Here is a 26689-nt window from a genome sequence, read left to right on the forward strand (position 1 = left end):
TTCCACAGTTTTAGCAGTTCATCTTCAAGAAGAAAGAGATGGCAAGCGGGGCTTCTATTAGAATAAGTTTCCTTTTAAAAGCTGTGATTAATAACCATGCAATATCTTGAAGTTCATTCACCAAGAAAGGTGTATCTATCAGGTTGAACTGTATGAAACTTAATCTTTTTTGGATTAAAAATGGTCAAATATTAGCATTTTGCTTCCTAATATAAGGAAGAAAAAAGAAGTTTGGGAAAGAGTGAACTGATTCACATTGATTTGGATGGAATTTTCTTACTTGTTGCATTGGATTTACCAAATGAAATCTTTTTAACCAGGTTTTGTTTTCAGTCACAGCAAGAGATCATTCTAACCAACCCATTTAATCAGTGATGAGTGAAAATGGATGTATATTCCTGCTCTTCCATTATTACTCGTGTTTTCCCATGTGCACGTATTCTTGACTAAGAATGTGGAAGAAGACAAGATTTCGAAATAACATGGTCTTGACAACAGCACTAGCATAACTCAAAAGATCATTTAAATGTTTATATCTTCTCCAAGTCCCTTGCAACATTTTAAGTTGCAAAAATTCAAGGTTTCCTCCCCTTCCCTTCCTTCTTTCTTTCCTTCCTTCCTTCCTCCCTCCTCTCTCTCTCTTCCTTTCTCTCTCTCTTTCTCTTTCTCCCTTTCTTTCTTTCTCTCTCTTTCTTTCTTTCTCCCTTTCTTTCTTTCTTTCTTTCTTTCTTTCTTTCTTTCTCTTTCTTTCTTTCTTTCTTTTTCTTTCTTTCTTTCTTTCTTTCTTTCTTTCTTTCTTTCTTTCTTTCTTTCTTTCTTTTCTTTCTTTCTTTCTCTTTCTTTCTTTCTCATTCTCATCTCTCCTTCTAAAAGCTATTGTCTACAAATAAATAACATTTACCTAATTCTTATGAAGTGTCAGGGACAGTGGTAAATACTTCATATGTATTATGTCATTAGCTTTCATAGGTCACCGTATGAGGAAATATTATTCTTATTTTACAAATAATGAAATTGAGCCTCAGAGAAAAGACTATCTTCTGCCACCTCCCCAAGTCTTCTAAAAATCCTCCTTAAAAACTCTTCCTCAAAAGGGGATATTATTTTTACGATTAAGCTATACTTGTAAAGACTCTAGGGAAGAAAAATTTCCTTTCTTCACTGATTTATAACCCTGGGGAGTCCATCCTCTTCCCTTTCCTCCCCTCTCCTTTCTTTCTCTCATATGCACAAAAACATGTATGCACACTCTTGAAGAGAAATGTTTTACTATGAGCTTTCAAGTCATTTTTCTCACAATGTTTTATGAAGGAACTGGAAATGAAAAAAACACCATAGAAACAGCTTTATACCATATTCCATTACAGGTAAAATGCATACTCAACAACCACACATCTCTGTACAGTCATAGAGTCCAAAGAGCAGAAAAACTGATTGAATAAAGAGGCTGCTGGCAAGGTGAGGAGGGGGAGGAGTAGGGCTTATGTGACAGTTATGTTACATACATGAGCAGCACATGTAACACTGCTATATACCCACAGGGACAATTTAGGTGAACCATTCAAATGGCTCACTCCAATTAAATTTTCTAATTTAAACAGACTTTCTCTATATTACATCAATAACAATTTTTGTTTGTTGAGGTGAACAATTCTTTCTCTTATTTCAAAGCATAAAACAGGATTTATATGAGACTAAGATCACTTAATTAAGAAAATATAAAAGTATATCAAAGATATTCGTATGTCAATGAAATAAATTATATGATTGAGAAATAATATCAATATTGAAGACAATAAAACTAATTAAAATTATAGATTGCCCTGTTAGATATCAAAGATATGGGACAAAATAGATGAAAATATATGACTAGACCAAACGTTTCTATTTTTAAAAACAGAGAAGTATAAATATCTAATTATTGTTCTAGCTATAATCCTGAGCTTTAGGTCGTTCATTGCTTTAGGTGAGAGTCTCAATTAGGAGAATTAGGGACCATAAATAAATGGACATATATTTGAATTTCCAGAATTTTTTTGATATATTATTATTTTGGAACAAACTCATTCATCCAATGAATAACTATTATTTACCAGGCCCATGCCAGGCAGTAGAGATTCAGCAGTGAACAAAGTTTAAGGTCAAGTAGGTGAGCTTGCTGCTAGTGGAAGTAGTCATCTGTCTATAACTTTTATTAGATCTTTTTTAACAAATGCTTTTCCCCCCTGAATACTTCTATTATTATAATAGGTAATTAGGCATTGTAATTAGGTAATTATTCTTCCCTCAAATTGTGTCTAGTGTTCAATCTTGAGACACACACATACCTGTCATAAAACTGGTATCAAGCTAGATTTTTCTAGTTTAAGGCACCCTTAAGGAGCGGAGAGAAGATGGCGGAAGAGTAAGACGCGGAGATCACCTTCCTTCCCACAGATACAGTAGAAATATATCTACACGTGGAACTGCTCCTACAGAACACCCACTGAGCGCTGACAGAAAACGTCCGACCTCTAAACAGGCAAGAAACTCCCCCCGTACTTGGGTAAGGCAAAAGAAAAAAGAAATAACAGAGACAAAAGAATAGGGACGGCACCTGCACCAGTGGGAGGGAGTTGTGAAGGAGGAAAGATTTCCATGCACTAGGAAGCCCCTTCGCGGGCAGAGACTGCGGGTGGCAGAGGGGGGAAGCTTCGGAGCCACGGAAGAGAGCGCAGCTACAGGGCTGCGGAGGGCAAAGCGGAGAGATTCCCACACAGAGGCTCGGCGCCGACCAGCACTCACCAGCCCGAGAGGCTTGTCTGCTCACCCGCCGGGGCGGGCGGGGCTGGGAGCTGAGGCTCGGGCTTCGGTCGGATCGCAGGGAGAGGACTGGGGTGGGCGGCGTAAACACAGCATGAAGGGGTTAGCGCACCACAGCTGGCCGGGAGGGAGTCCGGGAAAAAGTCTGCAGCTGCGGAAGAGGCAAGAGAGTTTTTCTTCCCTCTTTGTTTCCTGGCGCGCGAGGAGAGGGGATTCAGAGCGCCGCCTAAATGAACTCCAGAGACGGGCGCGAGCCGCGGCTAACAGCGCGGATCCCACAGCAACAGGGGCACAGAGGGAAAAACGGAGAGACTCCCGCACAGAGGCTCAGCGCCGAGCAGCACTCACCAGCCCGAGAGGCTTGTCTGCTCACCTGCCGGGGCGGGCGGGGCTGGGAGCTGAGGCTCGGCTTTGGTCAGATCGCAGGGAGAGGACTGGGGCTGGCGGCGTGAACACAGCCTGAAGGGGTTAGCGCACCACAGCTGGCTGGTAGGGAGTCCGGGAAAAAGTCTGCAGCTGCGGAAGAGGCAAGAGAGTTTTTCTTCCCTCTTTGTTTCACGGCGCGAGAGGAGAAGGGATTCAGAGCACCGCCTAAACAAGCTCCACAGACGGGCGCGAGCCGCAGCGATCAGCGCGGGCCCCAGAGACGGGCGTGAGACGCTGGGGCTGCTGCTGCCGCCTCCAAAAAGCCTGTGTGTGAGCACAGGTCACTCTCCACACCGACCCTCCCGGGAGCCTGTGCAGCCCGCCACCGCCAGGCTCCTGTGATCCGGGGACAAGTTCCCCGGGAGAACACACGGAGCACCTCAGGCTGCTGCAACGTCACGCCGGCCTCTGACGCCGCAGATGCGCCCCACCTCCTCCGTACCCCTTCCTCCCCGCGGCCTGGGTGAGCCAGAGCCCCCGAAGCAGCTGCTCCTTTAACCCCGTCCTGTCTGGGCGGGGAACAGACGCCCTCAGGTGACCTACACGCAGAGGCGGGTCCAAATCCAAAACTGAACCCCAGGAGCTGTGCGAACAGAGAAGAGAAGGGGAAATCTCTCCCAGCAGACTCAGAAGCAGCGGATTAAAACTCCACAAACAACTATATGTGCCTGCATCTGTTGAATACCTGAATAGACAACGAATCATCCCAAATTCAGGAGGTGAACTTTCGGAGCAGGATATATTAATTTTTCCCCTTTTCCTTTTTTTTGTGAGTGTATATGTATATGCTTCTGGATGAGATTTTGTCTGTATAGCTCTGCTTTATAATAGCTTTATTTTACTTCACTATATTATAGCCTCTTTCTTTCTTTCTTTCTATTTTTTCTCCCTTTTACTCTGAGCCGTGTGGACGAAAGACTCTTGGTGCTCCAGCCAGGCATCAGGGCTGTGCCTCTGAGGTGGGAGAGCCAACTTCAGGACACTGGTCCACAAGAGACCTCCCAGCTCCACGTAATACCAAACGGCGAAAATCTCTCAGAGATCTCCATCTCAACATCAAGACCCAGGTTCACTCAACGACCAGCAAGCTACAGTACTGGACACCCTATGCCAAACAACTAGCAAGACAGGTACACAGCCCCATCCATTAGCAGAGAGGCTGCCTAAAATCATAATAAGGCCACAGACAGCCCAAAATACACCACCAGACGTGGATGTGCCGACCAGAAAGACAAGATCCAGCCTCATCCACCAGAATTCAGGCACTAGTTCCCTCCACCAGGAAGCCTACACAACCCACTGAACCAACCTTAGCCACTGGGGACAGATACCAAAAACAACGGGAACTACGAACCTGCAGCCTGTGAAAAGGAGACCCCAAACACAGTAAGATAAGCAAAATTAGACGACAGAAAAACACACAGCAGATGAAGGAGCAGGGTCAAAACACACCAGATCTAACAAATGAAGAGGAAATAGGTAGTCTACCTGAAAAAGAATTCAGAATAATGATAGTAAGGATGATCCAAAATCTTGGAAATAGAATAGACAAAATGCAAGAAACATTTAACAAGGATGTAGAAGAACTAAAGAGGAACCAAGCAACGATGAAAAACACAATAAATGAAATTAAAAATACTCTAGATGGGATCAATAGCAGAATAACTGAGGCAGAAGAAAGGATAAGTGACCTGGAAGATAAAATGGTGGAAATAACTACTGCAGAGCAGGATAAAGAAAAAAGAATGAAAAGAACTGAGGACAGTCTCAGAGACCTCTGGGACAACATGAAACGCACCAACATTCGAATTATAGGGGTCCCAGAAGAAGAAGAGAAAGAGAAAGGGACTGAGAAAATATTTGAAGAGATTATAGTTGAAAACTTCCCTAATATGGGAAAGGAAATAGTTAAGCAAGTCCTGGAAGCACAGAGAGTCCCATACAGGATAAACCCAAGGAGAAACACGCCAAGACACATATTAATCAAACTGTCAAAAATTAAATATAAGGAAAACATATTAAAGGCAGCAAGGGAAAAACAGCAAACAACACACAAGGGAATCCCCATAAGGTTAACATCTTATCTTTCAGCAGAAACCCTGCAAGCCAGAAGGGAGTGGCAGGATATACTTAAAGTGATGAAGGAGAAAAACCTACAACCAAGATTACTCTACCCAGCAAGGATCTCATTCAGATGTGATGGAGAAATTAAAACCTTTACAGACAAGCAAAAGCTGAGAGAGTTCAGCACCACCAAACCAGCTTTACAACAAATGCTAAGGGAACTTCTCTAGGCAAGAAACACAAGAGAAGGAAAACACCTACAATAACAAACCCAAAATATTTAAGAAAATGGGAATAGGAACATACATATCGATAATTACCTTCATGTAAATGGATTAAATGCTCCCACCAAAAGACACAGGCTGGCTGAATGGATACAAAACCAAGACCCATATATATGCTGTCTACAAGAGACCCACTTCAGACCTAGAGACACATATAGACTGAAAGTGAGGGGATGGAAAAAGATATTCCATGCAAATGGAAATCAAAAGAAAGCTGGAGTAGCAATTCTCATATCAGACAAAATAGACTTTAAAATAAAGACTATTACAAGAGACAAAGAAGGACACTATATAATGATCAAGGGATCGATCCAAGAGGAAGGTATAACAATTGTAAATATTTATGCACCCAACATAGGAGCACCTCAAAACATAAGGCAAATACTAACAGCCATAAAAGGGGAAATCGACAGCAACACAATCATAGTAGGGGACTTTAACACCCCACTTTCACCAATGGACAGATCATCCAAAATGAAAATAAATAAGGAAACACAAGCTTTAAATGATACATTAAACAAGATGGACTTAATTGATATTTATAGGACATTCCACCCAAAAACAACAGAATACACATTTTTCTCAAGTGTTCATGAAACATTCTCCAGGATAGATCATATCTTGGGTCACAAATCAAGCCATGGTAAATTTAAGAAAATTGAAATCGTATCAAGTATCTTTTCCGACCACAACGCTATGAGACTAGATATCAATTACAGGAAAAGATCTGTAAAAAATACAAACACATGGAGGCTACACAATACACTGCTTAATAACGAAGTGATCACTGAAGAAATCAAAGGGGAAATCAAAAAATACCTAGAAACAAATGACAATGGAGATACGACGACCCAAAACCTATGGGATGCAGCAAAAGCAGTGCTAAGAGGGAAGTTTATAGCAATACAAGCCTACCTCAAGAAACAGGAAACATCTCGAATAAACAACCTAACCTTGCACCTAAAGCAATTAGAGAAAGAAGAACAAAAAAAACCCAAAGCCAGCAGAAGGAAAGAAATTATAAAGAGCAGGTCAGAAATAAATGAAAAAGAAATGAAGGAAACAATAGCAAAAATCAATGAAACTAAAAGCTGGTTCTTTGAGAAGATAAACAAAATTGATAAACCATTAGCCAGACTCATCAAGAGAAAAAGGGAGAAGACTCAAATCCATAGAATTGGAAATGAAAAAGGAGAAGTAACCACTGACACTGCAGAAATACAAAAGATCATGAGAGATTACTACAAGCAACTCTATGCCAATAAAATGGATAACCTGGAAGAAATGGACAGATTCTTAGAAATGCACAAACTGCCAAGACTGAACCAGGAAGAAATAGAAAATATGAACAGACCAATCACAAGCACTGAAATTGAAACTGTGATTAAAAACCTTCCAACAAACAAAAGCCCAGGACCAGATGGCTTCACAGGTGAATTCTATCAAACATTTAGAGAAGAGCTAACACCTATCCTTCTCAAACTCTTCCAAAATATTGCAGAGGGAGGAATACTCCCAAATTCATTCTACGAGGCCACCATCACCCTGATACCAAAACCAGACCAAGATGTCACAAAGAAAGAAAACTACAGGCCAATATCACTGATGAACATAGATGCAAAAATCCTCAACAAAATACTAGCAAACAGAATCCAACAGCACATTAAAAGAATCATACACCATGATCAAGTGGGGTTTATCCCAGGAATGCAAAGATTCTTCAATATACGCAAATCAATCAATGTGATACACCATATTAACAAATTGAAGGAGAAAAACCATATGATCATCTCAATAGATGCAGAGAAAGCTTTCGACAAAATTCAACACCCATTTATGATAAAAGCCCTGCAGAAAGTAGGCATAGAGGGAACTTTCCTCAACATAATAAAGGCCATATATGACAAACCCACAGCCAACATTGTCCTGAATGGTGAAAAACTGAAACCATTTCCACTAAAATCAGGAACAAGACAAGGTTGCCCACTCTCACCACTATTATTCAACATAGTTTAGGAAGTGTTAGCCACAGCAATCAGAAAAGACAAAGAAATAAAAGGAATCCAAATAGGAAAAGAAGAAGTAAAGCTGTCACTATTTGCAGATGACATGATACTATACATAGAGAATCCTAAAGATGCTACCAGAAAACTCCTAGAGCTAATCAATGAATTTGGTAAAGTAGCAGGATACAAAATTAATGCACAGAAATCTCTTGCATTTCTATACACTAATGACGAAAAATCTGAAAGTGAAATTAAGAAACCACTCCCGTTTACCATTGCAACAAAAAGAATAAAATATCTAGGAATAAACCTACCTAAGGAGACAAAAGACCTGTATGCAGAAAATTATAAGACACTGATGAAAGAAATGAAAGATGATACAAATAGATGGAGAGATATACCATGTTCCTGGATTGGAAGAATCAACATTGTGAAAATGACTCTACTACCCAAAGCAATCTACAGATTCAATGCAATCCCTATCAAACTACCACTGGCATTTTTCACAGAACTAGAACAAAAAATTTCACAATTTGTATGGAAACACAAAAGACCCCGAATAGCCAAAGCAATCTTGAGAACGAAAAATGGAGCTGGGGGAATCAGGCTCCCTGACTTCAGACTATATTACAAAGCTACAGTAATCAAGACAGTTTGGTACTGGCACAAAAACAGAAATATAGATCAATGGAACAGGATAGAAAGCCCAGAGATAAACCCACACACATATGGTCACCTTATCTTTGATAAAGGAGGCAAGAATATACAGTGGAGAAAAGACAGCCTCTTTAATAAGTGGTGCTGGGAAAATTGGACAAATACATGTAAAAGTATGAAATTAGAACACTCCCTGACACCATGCACAAAAATAAACTCAAAATGGATTAAAGACCTAAATGTAAGGCCAGACACTATCAAACTCTTAGAGGAAAACATAGGCAGAACACTCTATGACATACATCACAGCAAGATTCTTTTTGACCCAGCTCCCAGAGAAATGGAAATAAGAACACAAATAAGCAAATGGGACCTAATGAAACTTAAAAGCTTTTGCACAGCAAAGGAAACCATAAACAAGACCAAAAGACAACCCTCAGAACGGGAGAAAATATTTGCAAATGAAGCAACTGACAAAGGATTAATCTCCAAGATTTACAAGCAGCTCATGCAGCTCAATAACAAAAAAACGAACAACCCAATCCAAAAATGGGCAGAAGACCTAAATAGACATTTCTCCAAAGAAGATATATAGATTGCCAACAGACACATGAAAGAATGCTCAACATCATTAATCATTAGAGAAATGCAAATCAAAACTACAATGAGATATCATCTCACACCGATCAGAATGGCCATCATCAAAAAATCTAGAAACAATAAATGCTGGCGAGTGTGTGGAGAAAAGGGAACACTCTTGCACTGTTGGTAGGAATGTAAATTGATACAGCCACTATGGAGAACAGTATGGAGGTTCCTTAAAAAACTACAAATAGAACTACCATACGACCCAGCAATCCCACTACTGGGCATATACCCTGAGAAAACCATAGTTCAAAAAGAGTCATGTACCAAAATGTTCATTGCAGCTCTATTTACAATAGCCAGGACATGGAAGCAACCTTAATGTCCATCGACAGATGAATGGATAAAGAAGATGTGGCACATATATACAATGGAATATTACTCAGCCATAAAAAGAAATGAAATGGAGGTATTTGTAATGAGGTGGATGGAGTTAGAGTCTGTCATACAGAGTGAAGTAAGTCAGAAAGAGAAAAACAAATACAGTATGCTAACACATATATACGGAATCTAAGGAAAAAAAAAAAAAGCCATGAAGAACCTAGTGGCAAGACGGGAATAAAGACACAGACCTACCAGAGAATGGACTTGAGGATATGGGGAGGGGGTGGGGTGAGATGTGACAGGGTAAGAGAGTGTCATGGACATATATACACTACCAAATGTAAAACAGATAGCTAGTGGGAAGCAGCCACATAGCACAGGGAGATCAGCTCAGTGCTTTTTGACCACCTAGAGGGGTGGGATGTGGAGTGTGGGAGGGAGGGAGATGCAAGAGGGAAGAGATATGGGAACATATTGTATGTGTATAACTGATTCACTTTGTTATAAAGCAGAAGCTAACACACCATTGTAAGGCAATTATACTTCAATAAAGATGTTTAAAAAAAAAAAAAGGCACCCTTAAGAAATATAACATTAGTTCTTCTCAGATGCAAGAATTTTTATACATACCTTTTTAGAACGAAGTTTCATTAATGTGCATTGTATTTCCAGATTTTTCATTCTTAAAGAGTTTACTATCGAAATTTAATCTCTTCTCTAAAGGTTCTGTCCAACTTTCCACAGTTCCGGTTATCAGTGAATCCCTATGCTGTTATAAAATTCAGAAGATTCTAGTAATTAATCCTGGGAATCTTAAATATGAGTTTGGGAATACAGAAGTGAGTTTATAGAAGTGAATTTATGCACTTCATAAGTGCATCTTATTGGAAGAGAAAACTTCATTTAATGTTATAAATATCACTAATAAACATTAGGTGGACAATTTCAGGACAAGATCTTGACATCATAGACGTTGAAACACAACTTGAATTATTACACTATAACATAGAATTTTCATGCATTATTGTGATTATTATCAGATCCTTCTTAATGTCTGAATTGTCACTCTGTCCAATGAGCAAGCTCAAAATAAATGGGCATTTTCTCAGGACTAAGGAAGAATCTTTTCTTGAACAATTTCCTTACTGTGTTAGTGTTGGAGCTACCTTTGTTTTAACTATGTGATTATGCTCTGCTCTTATTAGAGAATAAAAGATGTCATGAAGGGTCTATACCTAGTTATTTTCCCTAAAATATTCTCACTTGACCCCTTTACATTGATGATATATTTTCAATTAAAAACCAATCACATCAGGTGGGTGGGATGGGTGGCCCATCTTCCATGATTATATAGTAAAAGGTAAACTAATTAGGATGTTTTTAAGATGTGTTAACTTAAATTATAATAACACTATAATAATTAGAGAAAACTGTATTTTTCCACATACAGTTTTATATTATAATTGTGGTCTTATAACAATATTATTTCTTGGAAATTACTGTTAAGAATACAATTAGAATACATTGCATGAATAATATGAAGCCAGAAAAGGTATGATAAGGGCAGTTGGTAGAGGTTCTTAAAAGGTAGACTGACAAATATCAGTAATATTAGAGTTGCTTTTAAAGATTCAGTGGAAGTTTTCAAAATGCCAAAATACTGGACAAAAATGAAACAGAAGTTTGGAATTTCAAAAGTGAGAGACTACTACTCTCAACTGGTATAAAATTGGTTACAAATTTATGGATTGATTCAATGAACTCGCATATTTTTGTTCACCAACTCTGTGCCAGGTTCTCTTCTAGAAATTGTAATGAAATTTAAAAAAAGGCAGATCTGGTCTCTTTTCTCATTAAGCTTCCATTCTAGACACATTCAACAACAAGAAGAAAAATATCACAAACAAGAAAACTATGAGACAAGTGCTGCATGGAAAATTAAAGTAGTATTAAAGAGTGAGTTCGTGGCTATTTTTGATTGGGTTGACTCAGGGAAGACCTTTCTGAAGTTGTGGCATTTAGCTGAGCTCTGAATGACAAGAAGCCAGCAATGTGAAGTTCAGATTGGGGAGTGGTCCACCCAAAGCATTCCAGCTAAAGCAAATGTCCTCAGGCAGAAATCAGCTCAGCATGTTTGAAGAACTCCACAAAAGTCCCTTTGGCTCTGGTGGAGAGCATAAGGAGAGTAGAAGGCAATAAAGTCAGAGACTGGGAGTGGGGGAGGTAATGCATCTCATATAGATTGTTTCAAGTCAGAGTGAGGATTTATATTTATGTTCTCAGAAGACTGGGAAGCAAAGGAAGTATTTTAAGCCGAGAAATAACATGATTTTATTTACATTTTGAAAGAATTACTTGGGCTTCTGTGTGGAGACTGGATTGGATGGAGGAGAAATGGGGAAATGGGTTCAGAGCTTATTGCAATAGTACAAGTGAGAAAACATAGTGTCGTAACCAGATGTGGTGATAGTAGCAGAGATAGAGAGACGAAGTGGGTGGATTTGAGATGCGTTTTGGTGGCATGAAGGTCAGATTTTGCTTCTGGATTGGATATGGAGCAGGAGGGGAAAGATGAATCAAGAATATCCAGATTATTGGCTTGAGCAATCGAGTTGATGGATAATGGTACCATTTATTAAGATGTGGAAGCCTGGGGAGAAGTAGGTCAAGGAGGGAGGAATCACATTAAACTTGAGACGTCTATTAGAAGACATCCAGGGAGAGATGCTAGGGAGGCAGCTGGCTTTACAAGTCTGGAGTCCCAAGGAGAGATCAGGGTTGGAGATATAAATTTTAGAGTCATCAGTGTATGGATGGTATTTAAACCATGGGCCTGTATGAGGTCAGATAAGGAGAGCTCACAAATTGAGAAAAGAAGGTTGCCTATGAAATGCCTGAATAGTATTCTATCCTGGTTGAACATTAAGTAGAGAGAGAAATAGAATTTAGGGGAAAGCTGATGAGTTGAGTTCAGTTCTTAATAGGTTACATTTGAAGAGATCTAAGTGAAGATATCAAATAGGCAGTGAGAATGAGTCTGCAATGGAGGAGAGAGATCTGAGTTTGAGATATTAAGAAGGTAAGTGCTATTGTGTACCCAGTATATGCTAGGAACTCTATTAGGTACCATGTACATGTTTTAAAATTTCTAATCCTCATATAACCAGTCTTCAAGGTATCTTGTTATTGACATTTGAAAGATGAGGAAACTGATGATCAAAGAATTAACTTGCCCAAGGTCGCAGTTAATAAATAGCTGAGTGCAGATTCAAAGTCAGGTGGGCAAAACTTGGTGTAGTTCCTCTGTCTTGCTACAGTTTCCTTCAAGGGAAAGCTTAAAAGATAGTGTGTGGTGCAAATAGTTTGTGAAACTGTTTGGGTGTAAAATTGGAAAAAAGGCATTTGATACAATTAGGAAACATTCATAAGCAACTGAATAGCAAACATGAAATAACTATTTGTCAATGCTTTCCTAGGAAATGGCTTTATAAAACTAGGAGGAAATTCAGTATGTCATCAAGGCTATCACTTTGTCTCAAAATTACAAGGAGAAAAGAATAACTATCACTTAGTTCTAATCCACTTAGCTATACATTATCAAATTATACTCTTATAGTAATGATATAACAACTCGGAGTCAGCCTGAGAAGTCATCAGTAGATTTTCTGACTTGAGAAAATACCCGCAAAGAATCACAATAATGCACAAAAACTGAATATAACGTTAACAAGTTTAGTATCAAATAAAGCTTTCTCTTGAAGTCTATGATGTCATAAAATTATTATAGTATTATGTTCTTAATACTATACTATTTATCAGTGACTATTTATTACATTAAGATGTAAGCAACCATGAAGGTATATGAATCAACTTGTACATTTGAAGGCATGCATATTTGAAGAAAGCATGAATATTTGGAATCCTACAAATTTTATACTAGAATAAGGATAAGCTGGTAAAAGAAAAATTAACTTTTGGTAGTTGACACAGCCTTTGGATATTACTCATGTCTCTAGCTTTAGATATTAAACTCTTCTTCAAGAATTACTAATCAGAGAATACAATACGTATTGTTAAGATACAAACTCTTGGTAAAAAAAAAATTAAGAAAATGCAAGTATAAAAATATTACCCCTCAGAAATGTTTATTGTTTTTACCTTCCTTATGTTTTCTGTAATTGGGAAAATACAGGCTAATACTTGATGTCCACATTATACTAAAAAACTGAGTTCTGGATATTGTTTGGTGGTAGGGTAAAATAATTTGTGCTTTTTGCACTTCTCTTTTGAAGAACAATCCTTTTAAAAGGTAGGACTATATTTACTAGAAATGTCAATTCTGTCACTATAGGATAAGCTTGTCCATTAGACTGTAAGCCTTACAAGGGCATAAGCCTTGTCTCTCTCTTTTTTTTTTTTTTTTTTTGCCACTGTATCCTGAAAAGCAAACAAAAGGAAATACAAATACAACAAGACAGGAGTCACCAGAGGCAGAGGGTAGATCACAGAGATGGGGGTGGCAGAAGGAGCACACAGCAGAGAGAAAAACCTGGGGGTGAAAGACTGGGGGGGGCACAAAGAAAGAGGGACAACAAATCAGGGGAGACCAGAGGGAGAGGAGAGGACAACCGAGAAGGAGAGAGCGGTTCTAGAAAGACAGGGGCAGGAGAGAAGAGAGCAAGGGGGGTGAGGGAAGAGGAGAGAAGAAAGAGGATGACAGTCAAGACAAAAGGGGGTTACTGATTGTGAGTGAGAGGGGAGCAGAGGGAGGAGGCCAATGAGCCAGGGTGAGCAAGAGAGAGGGGTGTAAAAAGAGATGAGATGCCCTGTTTGAAAGCATGCTTCCCATAACAGGAACTGAAGATAGTAATTTTATTCATTCAAATTAATTTCAAGCTCTTATTTCCTTAAAAATAAAAAAGCCTAAATAGGGACAATCATCGACAGGAAGACATTGGAACTCACCAAAAAAAGATAACCCACATCCAAAGACAAAGGAGAAGCAACAATGAGATGGTAGGAGGGGCGCAATCACAGTAAAATCAAATCCCATAACTGCTGGGTGGGTGACTCACAGACTGGAGAACACTTATACCACAGAAGTCCACCCACTGGAGTGAAGGTTCTGAGCCCCACGTCAGGCTTCCCAACCTGGGGGTCTGGCAATGGGAAGAGGAATTCCTAGAGAATCAGATTTTGAAGTCTAGTGGGATTTGATTGCAGGACTTCAACAGGACTGGGGGAAACAGAGACTCCACTCTTGGAGGGCACACACAAAATAGTGTGTGCATCAGGACTCAGGGGAAGGAGCAGTGACCCCAGGGGAGACTGAACCAGACCTACCTGCTAGTGTTGGAGGGTCTCCTGCAGAGGTGGGGCATGGCTGTGGCTCACTGTGGGGACAAGGACACTGGCAGCAGAAGTTCTGGGAAGTACTCCTCGGCATGAGACCTCCTAGAGTCTGTCATTAGCCCCACCAAAGAGCCCAGGTAGGCTCCAGTGTTGGGTTGCCTCAGGCCAAACAACCAACAGGGAGGAAACCCAGTCCCACCCATCAACAGTCAAGTGGATTAAAGTTTTACTGAGCTCTGCCCACCAGAGCAACAGTCAGCTCTACCCACCACCAGTCATTCCCATCAGGAAACTTACACAAGCCTCTTAGATAGCCTCATCCACCAGAGAGCAGACAGCAGAAGCAAGAAGAACTACAAACCTGCAACCTGTGGAACAAAAACCACATTCACAGGAAGATAGACATGATGAAAAGGCAGAGGGCTATGTACCAGATGAAGGAACAAGAAAAACCCCCAGAAAAACAACTAAATGAAGTGGAGATAGGCAACCATCCAGAAACAGAATTCAGAATAATGATAGTGAAGATGATCCAGGACCTCAGAAAAAGAATGGAGGCAAAGATCAAGAAGATGTAAGAAATGTTTAACAAAGACCTAGAAGAATTAAAGAACAAACAAACAGAGATGAACAATAAAATAACTGAAATGAAAACTACACTAGAAGGAATCAATAGCAGAATAACTGAGGCAGAAAAACGGATAAGTTACCTGGAATACAGAATGGTGGAATTCACTGTTGCAGAACAGAATAAAGAAAAAAGAATGAAAAGAAATGAGAAAGCCTAAGAGACCTCTGGGACAACATTAAACACAACAACGTTCGCATTATAGGGGTCCCAGAAGGAGAAGAGAGAGAGAAAGGACCAGAGAATATATCTGAAGGGATTATAGTTGAACACTTCCCTAACATGGGTAAGGAAATAGCCACCCAAGTCCAGGAAGTGCAGTGAGTCCCGTACAGGATAAGCCCAAGGAGAAACACGCCAAGACACATAGTAATCAAACTGGTAAAAATTAAAGAAAAATTATTGAAAGCAGCAAGTGAAAAATGACAAATAACATATGAGGGAACTCCCATAAGGTTAACAGCTGATTTCTCAGCAGAAACTCTACAAGCCAGAAGGGAGTGGCATGATATACTTAAAGTGATGAAAGGGAAGAACCTACAACCAAGATTACTCTACCTGGCAAGGATCTCATTCAGATTCGATGGAGAAATCAAAAGCTTTACAGACAAGCAAAAGCTAAGAGAATTCAGCACCATCAGACCAGCTTTACAACAAATGCTAAAGGAACTTCTCTAAGTGGGAAGCACAAGAGGAGAAAAGGACCTACAAAAACAAACCCAAAACAATTAAGAAAATGGTAATAGGAACATACATATCGATAATTACCTTAAATGTGAATGGATTAAATGCTCCAACCAAAAGACACAGGCTTGCTGAATGGATACAAAAACAAGACCCATATATATGCTGTCTATAAGAGACCCACTTCAGACCTAGGGACACATACAGAGTGAAAGTGAGGGGCGGAAAAAGATATTCCATGCAAATGGAAATCAAAAGAAAGCTGGAGTAGCAATACTCATATCAGACAAAATAGACTTTAAAATAAAGAATGTTACAAGAGACAAGGAAGGACACTACATAATGATCAAGGGATCAATCCAAGAAGAAGATATAACAATTATAAATATATTTGCACCCAACATAGGAGCACCTTACATAAGGCAACTGCTAACAGCTATAAAAGAGGAAATCGACAGTAACACAATAATAGTGGGGGACTTTAACACCTCACTTAAACCAATGGACAGATCATCCAAAATGAAAATAAATAAGGAAACAGAAGCTTTAAATGACACAACAGACCAGAAAGATTTAATTGATATTTATAAGGCATTCCATCCAAAAACAGTGGATTACACTTTCTTTTCAAGTGCACATGGAACATTCTCCAGGATAGTTCACATCTTGGGTCACAAATCAAGCCTCAGTAAATTTAAGAAAATTGAAATCATATCAAGCATCTTTTCTGACCACAACGCTATGAGATTAGAAATGAATTACAGGGAAAAAAACATAAAAAACACAAACACATGGAGGCTAAACAATACGTTACTAAATAACCAAGAGATCACTGAAGAAATCAAAGAGGAAATCAAAAAATACCTAGAGACAAATGACAATGAAAACACGATGATCCAAAACCTATGGGATGCAGCAAAAGCAGTTCTAAGAGGGAAGTTTATAGCTATACAAGCCTACCTCAAGAAACAAGAAAAATCTCAAGTAAACAATCTAACTTTACACCTAAAGTAATTAGAGAAAGAAGAACAAACAAAACCCAAAGTTAGCAGAAGGGAAGAAATCATAAAGATCAGAGCTGAAATAAATGAAATAGAAACAAAGAAAACAATAGCAAAGATCAATGAAACTAAAAGCTGGTTCTTTAAGAAGATAAGCAAAATTGATAAACTATTAGCCAGACTCATCAAGCAAAAGAGGGAGAGGACTCAAATCAATAAAATTAGAAATGAAAAAGGAGAAGTTACAACAGACATCACAGAGATTACTACAAGCAACTCTATGCCAACAAAACGGACAACTTGGAAGAAATGGAAAAATTCTTAGAAAGGTATAACCTTCCAAGGTTGAACCAGGAAGAAATAGAAAATATGAACAGACCAATCACAAGTAATGAAATTGAAACTGTAACTAAAAATCTTCCAACAAACAGAAGTCCAGGACCAGATGGCTTCACAGATGAATTCTATGAAACATTTAGAGAAGAGCTAGCATCCATCCTTCTCAAACTCTTCAGAAAAATTGCAGAGGAAGGAACACTCCCAAACTCATTCTATGAGTCCACCATCACGCTGATACCAAAACCAGACAAAGATACTAAAAAAAAAGAAAATTACAGACCAATATCACTGATTAATATAGATGCAAAAATCCTCAACAAAATACTAGCAAACAGAATCCAACAACACATTAAAAGGATCATACACCATGATCAAGTGAGATTTATCCCAGAGATGCAAGGATTCTTCAATATACGCAAATCGGGCTTCCCTGGTGGTGCAGTGGTTGAGAGTCTGCCTGCCGATGCAGGGGACATGGGTTTGAGCCCTGGTCTGGGAAGATCCCACATGCCGCGGAGCAACTGGGCCTGTGAGCCACAACTACTGAGCCTGCGCGTCTGGAGCGTGTGCTCCACAGGGAGAGGCCGCGACAGTGAGTGTCCCGCACACCGCGATGAAGAGTGGCCCCCGCTCACCACAACTGGAGAAAGCCCTCGCACAGAAACGAAGACTCAACACAGCCAAAAATAAATAAATAAATAAATTTATAAAAAAAAAATATAAGCAAATCAATCAATGTGATACACCACATTTACAAATTGAAGAATAAAAACCATATGATCATCTCAATAGATGCAGAAAAAGCTTTTGACAAAATTCAACACCCATTTATGATAAAAACTCTCCAGAAAGTGGGCATAGAGGGAACCTACCTCAACATAATAAAGGTCATATATGACAAACCCACAGCAAACATCATTCTCAATCGTGAAAAACTGAAAGCATTTCCTCTAAGGTCAGGAACAAGACAAGGATGTCCACTCTCACCACTATTATTCAACATAGTTTTGGAAGTTCTAGCTATGGCAATCAAATAAAAAGAAATAAAAGGAATACAAACTGGAAAAGAAGAAGTAAAACTGTCACTGTTTGCAGATGATGTGATAATATACATAGAGAATCCTAAAGATGCCACCAGAAAACTACTAGAGCTAATCAATGAATTTGGTAAAGTTGCAAGATACAAAATTAATGCACAGAAATATCTTGCATTCCTATACACTAATGATGAAAAATCTGAAAGAGAAATTATGGAAACACTTCCATTTACCATTGCAACAGAAAGAATAAAATACCTAGGAATAAACCTACTTAGGGAGACAAAAGACCTGTATGCAGAAAACTGTAAGACACTGATGAAAGAAATTAAAGATGATACCAACAGATGGAGAGATATACCATATTCTTGGATTGGAAGAATCAATATTGTTAAAATGACTATACTACCCAAAGCAATCTACAGATTCAATGCAATCCCTATCAAATTACCAGTGGCATTTTTTATGGAACTAGAACAAAAAAATCTTAAAATATGTATGGAGACACAAAAGACCCCGAATAGCCAAAGCAGTCTTGAGGGAAAAAAACGGAGCTGGAGGAATCAGACTCCCTGACTTCAGACTATACTACAAAGCTACAGTAATCAAGACAATATAGTACTGGCACAGAAACAGAAACATAGATCAATGGAACAAGATAGAAAGCCCAGAGATAAACCCATGCACCTATGTTCAACTAATCTATGACAAAGGAGGCAAGGATATACAATGGAGAAAAGAAAGTCTCTTCAATAAGTGGTGCTGGGAAAACTGGACAGCTACATGTAAAAGAATGAAATTAGAACACTCCCTAACACCATACACAAAAATAAACTCAAAATGGATTCGAGACCTAAATGTAAGACTGGACACTATAAAACTCTTAGAGGAAAACATAGGCAGAACACTCTTTGACATAAATCACAGCAAGATCTTTTTTGATCCACCTCCTACAGTAATGGAAATAAAAACAAAAATAAACAAATGGGGCCTAATGAAACTTAAAAGCTTTTGCACAGCAAAGGAAACCATAAACAAGACGAAAAGACAACCCTCAGAATGGGAGAAAATATTTGCACACGAATCAACAGAAAAAGGATTAATCTCCAAAATATATAAACAGCTCATGCAGCTCAATATCAAAAAAACAAACAACCCAATCCAAAAATGGGCAGAAGACCTAAATAGACATTTCTCCAAAGAAGACATACAGATGGCCAAGAAGCACATGAAAAGCTGCTCAACATCACTAATTATTAGAGAAATGCAAATCAAAACTACAATGAGGTATCACCTCACACCAGTTAGAATGGGCATCATCAGAAAATCTACAAACAACAAATGCTGGAGAGGGTGTGGAGAAAAGGGAACCCTCTTGCACTATTGATGGGAATGTAAATTGATACAGCCACTATGGAGAACAGTATGGAGGTTCCTTGAAAAACTAAAAATAGAATTATCATATGATCCAGCAATCCCACTACTGGGCATATACCCAGAGAAAACCATAATTCAAAAAGACACATGCACCCCAATGTTCATTGCAGCACTATTTACAATAGCCAGGTCATGGAAGCAACCTAAATGCCTATTGACGGACGAATGGATAAAGAAGAAGTGGTACATATATACAATGGAATATTACTCAGCCATAAAAAGGAATGAAATTGAGTCATTTGTTGAGACGTGGATGGATCTAGAGACTGTCATAGAGAGTGAAGTAAGTCAGAAAAAGAAAAACAAATATCGTATATTAATGCATGTATGTGGAACCTAGAAAAATGGTACAGATGAACTGGTTTGCAGGGCAGAAGTTGAGACACAGATGTAGAGAACAAACATATGGACACCAAGAGGGGAAAGCTGCGGGGGGGTGGGGATGGTGGTGTGCTGAATTGGGCGATTGGGATTGACATGTATACACTGATGTGTATAAAGTTGATGACTAATAAGAACCTGCCGTATAAAAAATAAATTTAAAAAAATTTAAAAATTCAAAAAAAGCCTAAACAATTCTGAAATAATCAAAATCAATTATATGGCAAATAAAGGACTATAGTGGTTCAGGGTATGAGTTTGAATACCACTGCCCCCTGGAAGCTTGGAGACCTGGCATAGGTTACTCAAACCCTCTGAGCCTCGGGAAAAGGGGAATTGTGTGATATCACATAAGGGTATGGATATTAAGAATGGCTGTACCACTTTATATAGATGGCACTTGCTTCCCCTTCCAGGTACTGTTCTAAGTGCCTTCCATATATTAAGTCAACATTCACAGCAACCTTATGAGGTGAGAAAATTGAAGTCCTTAGAAGGTAAGTATCTTGTCTCAGGCCACAGATCTTGTTAGGGAGAAAACTGGGCTTTTAACCCAGTATGGTCTCAGAGTTAGTACTTTTCATTATTATATACACTGTCCCTCAAAAAGATTCAGACAAGGTGTATCAACACAGTGTGAGAATGTCACTACCCTCAAAAATGATAGATCCTACTCGTGATCAAAACTGCAATTATAACTGGAGAAACAAGCCTTTTTCATACTGCTTCTAAAGGAGAATCTGCATAATAAAAGATAAAGTCAGGAGAAAATAAACCAGAAGTCCATTATGATGAATGCATTTCACGAGTAATAGCCCCTGAATGAGATACTTTTATTTTAGACTTTTTCCTCTTCTTTCCCTCTTCTTTCACATAGCCAACCTGTTGCTAGATTTCCATATTTCCTTCAGAATTACTCTTGGGATTGTCCATTCGTCACCTGAGGGACCTAACGGAGGCATCGCAGCTGGACTAATAAAAAAAGAATTTGGACCGAGAGGTGAATGTTAGTGCCAGCAGATAAAAGCCAACTGTTATAACAAAGTTTCTTTGAATTGACATATTTTAATTGCTCTTCAGATCCCAAATCACTTGACTCTGCGTTGGCTGTGAAGATAGGAATCAGTGTTAGCAGATTGTGGTGACTGGGCTAAGATGGCAGTCAGGTCCTGGAAGAGGAAGAAGTAAGAGGCATTTCTCTTCCCAGTCACTGCCTTGTGCACTGACGAAGTCCTGCAGTCCTGGAGCCATTCTGTACAACATGCTATGCGAAGGTGAGGATCAAATAAAAACAGAAGTTTAAAATTCTGCAAATTTCTCCCGTATAAGCAAGAAACACATTATACTCACTTTTTCGTTGTAGATGTCTCCAAGCATTGTACTTGCTCTCACAAAATCTAGGCTTTGAAAATTGTTTCTTGCAATTTTCACAACTTTTTTCAAGTATTTGACTGCTTCTGCCATCTGTCCTTGGCTAGAAAAAATAAAATAAGACACTATTGGAGTGTCATCTCATTTAATATCACAGTAAAGAGAAGATTTTTTTGTGTCTTTGCTTTAGAAAGTGTAAGACAGTTATCAGGATAATGAAATGTAAAGTGTATATTTTAAAAATATGCGGCTTGTCTTTGATGGAGTATACAGTGAGTTAGAACTTAAGCCTTTAAACTCTTATGCATCGCTGGTAGGATTGTAAAATAGTGCAGCTGCTTGGAAAAACAGCTTGTCAGTTCTTCAAAAAGTATAATATACAGTTACCATATGACCCAAGAATTCCACTCCTACATATATACCCAAGAGAAATGAAAACACATGTCCACACAAACACTTGGACATGAATGTTCATATCAATGCTATAATAATAGCTAAGAAGTGGAAACAATCCAAATGTCTATCAATTGACTGGATAAGCAAAATGTGCTGTATTCGTATGGTGGAACATTATTCAGCCACAAAAAGGAATACATACTAGTAGTAGTGATACATACTACGACATGGATAAACCTTGAAAATATGCGAAGTGAAAGACGCCAGTTACACAAAAAACCCCACATATTGCATGATTCCATCTACATGAAATGTCCAGAACAGGCAAATCTATAGAAACAGGAAGTAGGTTAGTAATTACCAGAGGCCGTGGGGGTGTGGTTGGGGGAATTGGGAGTGGCTGCTAATGGGTGTGGGTTTCTTTTAGAAGTGAAGAAAATTACCTGAAATTAAATAGTGGCGATGGCTGCACAACTCTGTGAACCTACTAAGAACTACTGAATTGTAGACTTTAAAAGGAGAAATGTATGGTATATGGATTATATCTCAGTAAAGCTGTTATTTTTAAAAGAAAATAAAACCTCTAAAAAGGTTGAAAATTTCCACATTCCTTTGCAAATGAAACCAGTTCTCTGAGGGGAGTCATATGCGATTCACATAATACCTTCTGGAGGTATTAGAACAAATATGATGAAAATAGAGGACTCTGAAATCTCCTAACCAGGATTCAAGGAAGGAAAGATAAAGCCTGAAGATGGAAGGAGCCTGGCTCCTGGCACAAGAATCTGGCAAATGGCAAGAATTTACATAACAAGAAATAAGACTTTATTGTCATACATCACTGAGATTTTGGCGACTGTTAGCACAGCTCAAATAACACAGAATGACTAAAACAAGTTTGGCTATTTTTTTTTCTTTCATAAAGAATAGAGGGGTCAGATCATTATACTGTACATCATTATACTGTAAAATTAGTGCTGTATGTCAATAACATCTCAATAAAACTGGAAGAAAAAATAATAAAGTACTTGTATCTAGAATATTGAACAAACAAACAAATAAATAACACGTGGGGAGCATCGGCCAAAAAAAATAAAAGAGAGGCACATCATTTTAAAGATTTCAATGAATTATATTCAGAAACTTCTATTATTTGAATTCTGCTCTCATTTTACAAATCTGAGTCCCAAATACTCATTAGTTCCTCATGATCTGAATGCTACCCCAAAGATATACAAATCTTAGTTTCATAGGAGTAAGAGCTAAACAGTAAAATAAGAAGTGGAAAGAGTCTAAAAATTTCTCTAAAGGAGCTAATTACTTGAAAGCCAGTCTAAAGAGACGGGCTCTTTTCTTCTAGGAGCCAGTTGTAGTGATGTTCTATGTGAAGAACACTTGGGGGCCTACAACATTAAGAACCAAGGTGAAAAATTCTTGAGCAACCAAAGAGACAAACAGTAATTTTTGAAAACAGCTCCATCCAAGGTATCATAAGCTGTGACTGCCTTTTGCAGAGGTAGTTGAAGCCAAAGTCCCGCTCAAGGGACATTTGACTGCTGGTTCAAAGACTGCTGATTCAGAGCCACAAGGAATTAAAACGTTACGGACAAAGCAAGAAGTGATTTCAAAAATAATGGCTCCAAATTAAGCATGCTGAAGAAGTTCAATATCTGTTGAATGTCTGGCTTTTTTTTTTTTTTTTTTTTTTGGTCAGTCCCTAAAAAAGAATGGTAGATCTAAGATGATATGCAATTCCATTATTAAATCATGTCAGAACTGTTGAAAGTGTTTTATTAAAGTGACAAAATCCAGAATTTAGAGATTTTTAAAATAACAAAAACCCCTGTAATTGTGTTCTTCAATGGAGCATAATAAAGGAAAAACTCTTACTCCTGAACGTGTCTGAATCCCTAGAACTACCTCTCTTTGCTTTCATAGGTCAACAGTTCCCAGTGAGCATCTGTGCCACGACCCTTAATAGATCACAAGATGAAATTCTGAAAGGAAGAGGTTGTTTAACAATTGAGCTGATTCTTGCATGGGCATTTCTTTATGTTTATAGGGCAAGGATTTACTCATAGGAGCTGCAGATAGGATGGTGTCAAATATGGCATATGGAGAAGCTTTGCTACAAATTTTTAAATTATTGCAACTATAGAAAAATCTAGCAACTCTAATGAATACTTCACTGATTCTAAAACACCTACTTTCCCATATTTTAACATTTCTGAAATCGGGATCCCTTAGAACAGGTGGCATCTTATAATCTCTGTCAGACAAGGAGCAGTCAAGTCATAGCTGTTGCTGGATTTGTCCATGTTTCTGGTTACGACTTGCAATTGCAATGCCTTGATCTTTCTGTCAACAACTATTAAAGGATAATTTCAGAAAGAAATATGAGGATGGGTTGTTTTCTAAAAACCTTTCACTGAAATTCTGGAAGATAAGAGAGTACTAGCTTCAAGATTGGTAGACTGAGTGTCCATGACTTGGAAGAAATACTGGAGGGGGTACTGGGGCACTATTTTAAGAAAGGCTACATAGCACCAACGTTCTTGATGACACAAAAGATAATATGGATGAGGAAAAAAAGATACTGACAATTCTGAGTTTAAAAGTGATTCAGAAGAATTGGACTTTGAATGCAAAGATGTTTGAGGAGTATAATAACCTTACTTTGTTTATATTTTCTTTTTACATGAATTCTCAAGAGTCGTAAAAAATACCTATGTGTGAGTCTAAAATAGCTCTTTTATTAAGTATAAGATCAAAATTCTAAGCAATAGGAAACTATTATGTCACAGTTTAGTTAGAATATTTTTCTTCCTTGGGTATTTAGGGTGTGTAGTCCAATAAAAAAAAGTTAGATTCGGTGAAATCTGAAAATAAAGCTACTCATTCAGTATAGTGGATTAGGTTAGTTCATTGGTTAATAAATTTTTGATTAAAATTTTCTAGGAAGTTTAAAATTCACATTCAATTTATTTGTGTATACATGATATGACTAGGACATATGAGATTGAACAACTCTAAAACTGGTCTAATTACTTTATAGTTCTAATAAATTTCTATCTGTACTGACTCAATTTAATTTTATGCAAAAATTAACTTACCTAATTTTTTGTTTGTGTTTACATCATATGTGTATAGCCATAAAGCAATCAAATATTCAACACTGTTCCGTTTGTATGCTGGGCATCAAAATATTAACAGTTCTAACCTTACACATTTATTTGTGAAATGGCCCTCATTTTCCTGGTTGCAGTTAAAATAGCAAATTTAACATTCACACAAATCTCTGAGCAACTAGAACTCACTACAGAATCATTTTTTCCAAGAATATCTATAATCAATAATCAATGAGCATTACCATATGCAATAAATAGTTGGAAAAGCACTAAGAAGTAAGATAAAAGGTAATATTTGGTTTTTAGTGGTAAGAACTTGAGATTTGTCACACCAGAAATGGTCAGTATATGGAATAAATAAGTTCATGCAAAAACATTTTCATACATTTAGAATTTTCATAAAATAATCCCAAGAATGGGGTGCATATGTTAGCATCACTATTGGGAAAATTAAATTTGTTTGGCTGTTTTACGAAATCAAATAAAATGAGTTGGGAAATTATGCTTATAACCAAGGAAGAATTATCTAAGATTAGAACTCATATTTAACTTGGAAAAAATGTCAAACTGCCGTGAAACACTGACTGAAATGAAATATTTTGTCTAAGTGCTATTATTCTATAACCCGTATGGAAATAAACACAGCAGCTCTGAGGAAAAGCTGCATATCATTAGTCCACAGTCTTTGATCTATACTAAGCACTTAATAAAATTAGTCTTTAAATGTCAAAAAAAGAGGAGTGAATTGTATGGTTATTTAAAAGGATAAAACCTTTAAAAAGTTTCTATCCGCAGAGCTGGGTCTCTGGCAAGGACAGAGAAAGGGCATAGGCAGCCCTGTGACGAAGCGGACCGTGGAACAAACGTGCCGTGACAAAGGCACATGCGTGATACTGGGACTGATTCACAGACAGGAAGGCTGTTTAACAGCGAGAGGCCAGGGGCAGCTTCCTGCAGGAGCTGGGGAGGAGAGCAGCGGCCATGGGGGGGTCTCCTTGGAGATGTGATGCTTCTGCCCTCTCCAGGGGACTGGAATGTTCCATCTGACTGTTCCACAAAGGAATGGAAGTGAAAACTGGCAGCAGGTCCCTTTTGCCTATTAAACTAACATTAAAATGTATTTAGCAGAAATACCTAGTGCTGGCAACAGTGTAATGAAATTGGCATTCTTGTATATCTCTGGAAGCATCTGGTTAACCAGCAAATGGGAATAATAATAATAAATAATAATAATAATGAATTGGAAAGTATCAGTTAACACACCTGAGGAGCTATTATAAATTTTTGTTTCATTGGGCTCTGCAGTCAGACATGTGGAAATCTGTCCTAATGGGTGTTGTTTTAAATAGAAGGGGAATGATGTTCACCACTGCATTCGTCTGCAAACAAGTGGAATCAAAATAGATGTCAAAGAATGGTTATGTAAATTGATTCTAACAACGCAGTGGTTAGTGGCCTTTAAAATATTTTTTTTCTGAAGAAATTCAGCCACCTGCAAATAAAAATCTTAAGATATGTTAGGTTAAAAATCATGACTCAAATTTTACTAAGTACGTTTGCAAATATCTAATAAATAATAAACACTGGGGAAAAATACTGGAAGGAATTACAACAAAATAACAGTGCTGTCATTAAGATGAAAAAAAAAAAGTTTATGAAAGCTGAATGGTAGTTTGTTCTTGCAAGTGTCCCTCAGTGGTGAAATCTCAGGTATCACTAAAATCACC

At 38.1% G+C, this 26689-nt stretch overlaps 1 protein-coding gene and 1 long non-coding RNA gene across 4 annotated transcripts in view; one reads left to right on the forward strand and one right to left on the reverse strand.

Moving 5' to 3' along the window:
• The window catches only part of TTC29 (tetratricopeptide repeat domain 29), a 262108-nt gene that overhangs the window by 95763 nt on the left and 139656 nt on the right, over window positions 1–26689 (reverse strand). For all 3 annotated transcript variants that reach the window (XM_082463411.1, XM_082463412.1, XM_082463410.1), the window contains one exon: window positions 21418–21541. In XM_082463411.1, the coding sequence (XP_082319537.1) occupies window positions 21418–21541 (124 nt within the window). The remainder of the gene's footprint in view (window positions 1–21417; window positions 21542–26689) is intronic.
• On the forward strand, window positions 688–13175 carry LOC309661651. The gene is made up of 2 exons (XR_014264139.1): window positions 688–2369; window positions 9782–13175. It is a non-coding gene; the product is annotated as an uncharacterized lncRNA (long non-coding RNA).

Source organism: Balaenoptera physalus (genome assembly GCF_965194825.1).
Source record: "Balaenoptera physalus genome assembly, chromosome: 5".
In the NCBI taxonomy this organism is placed as follows: domain Eukaryota; kingdom Metazoa; phylum Chordata; class Mammalia; order Artiodactyla; family Balaenopteridae; genus Balaenoptera; species Balaenoptera physalus.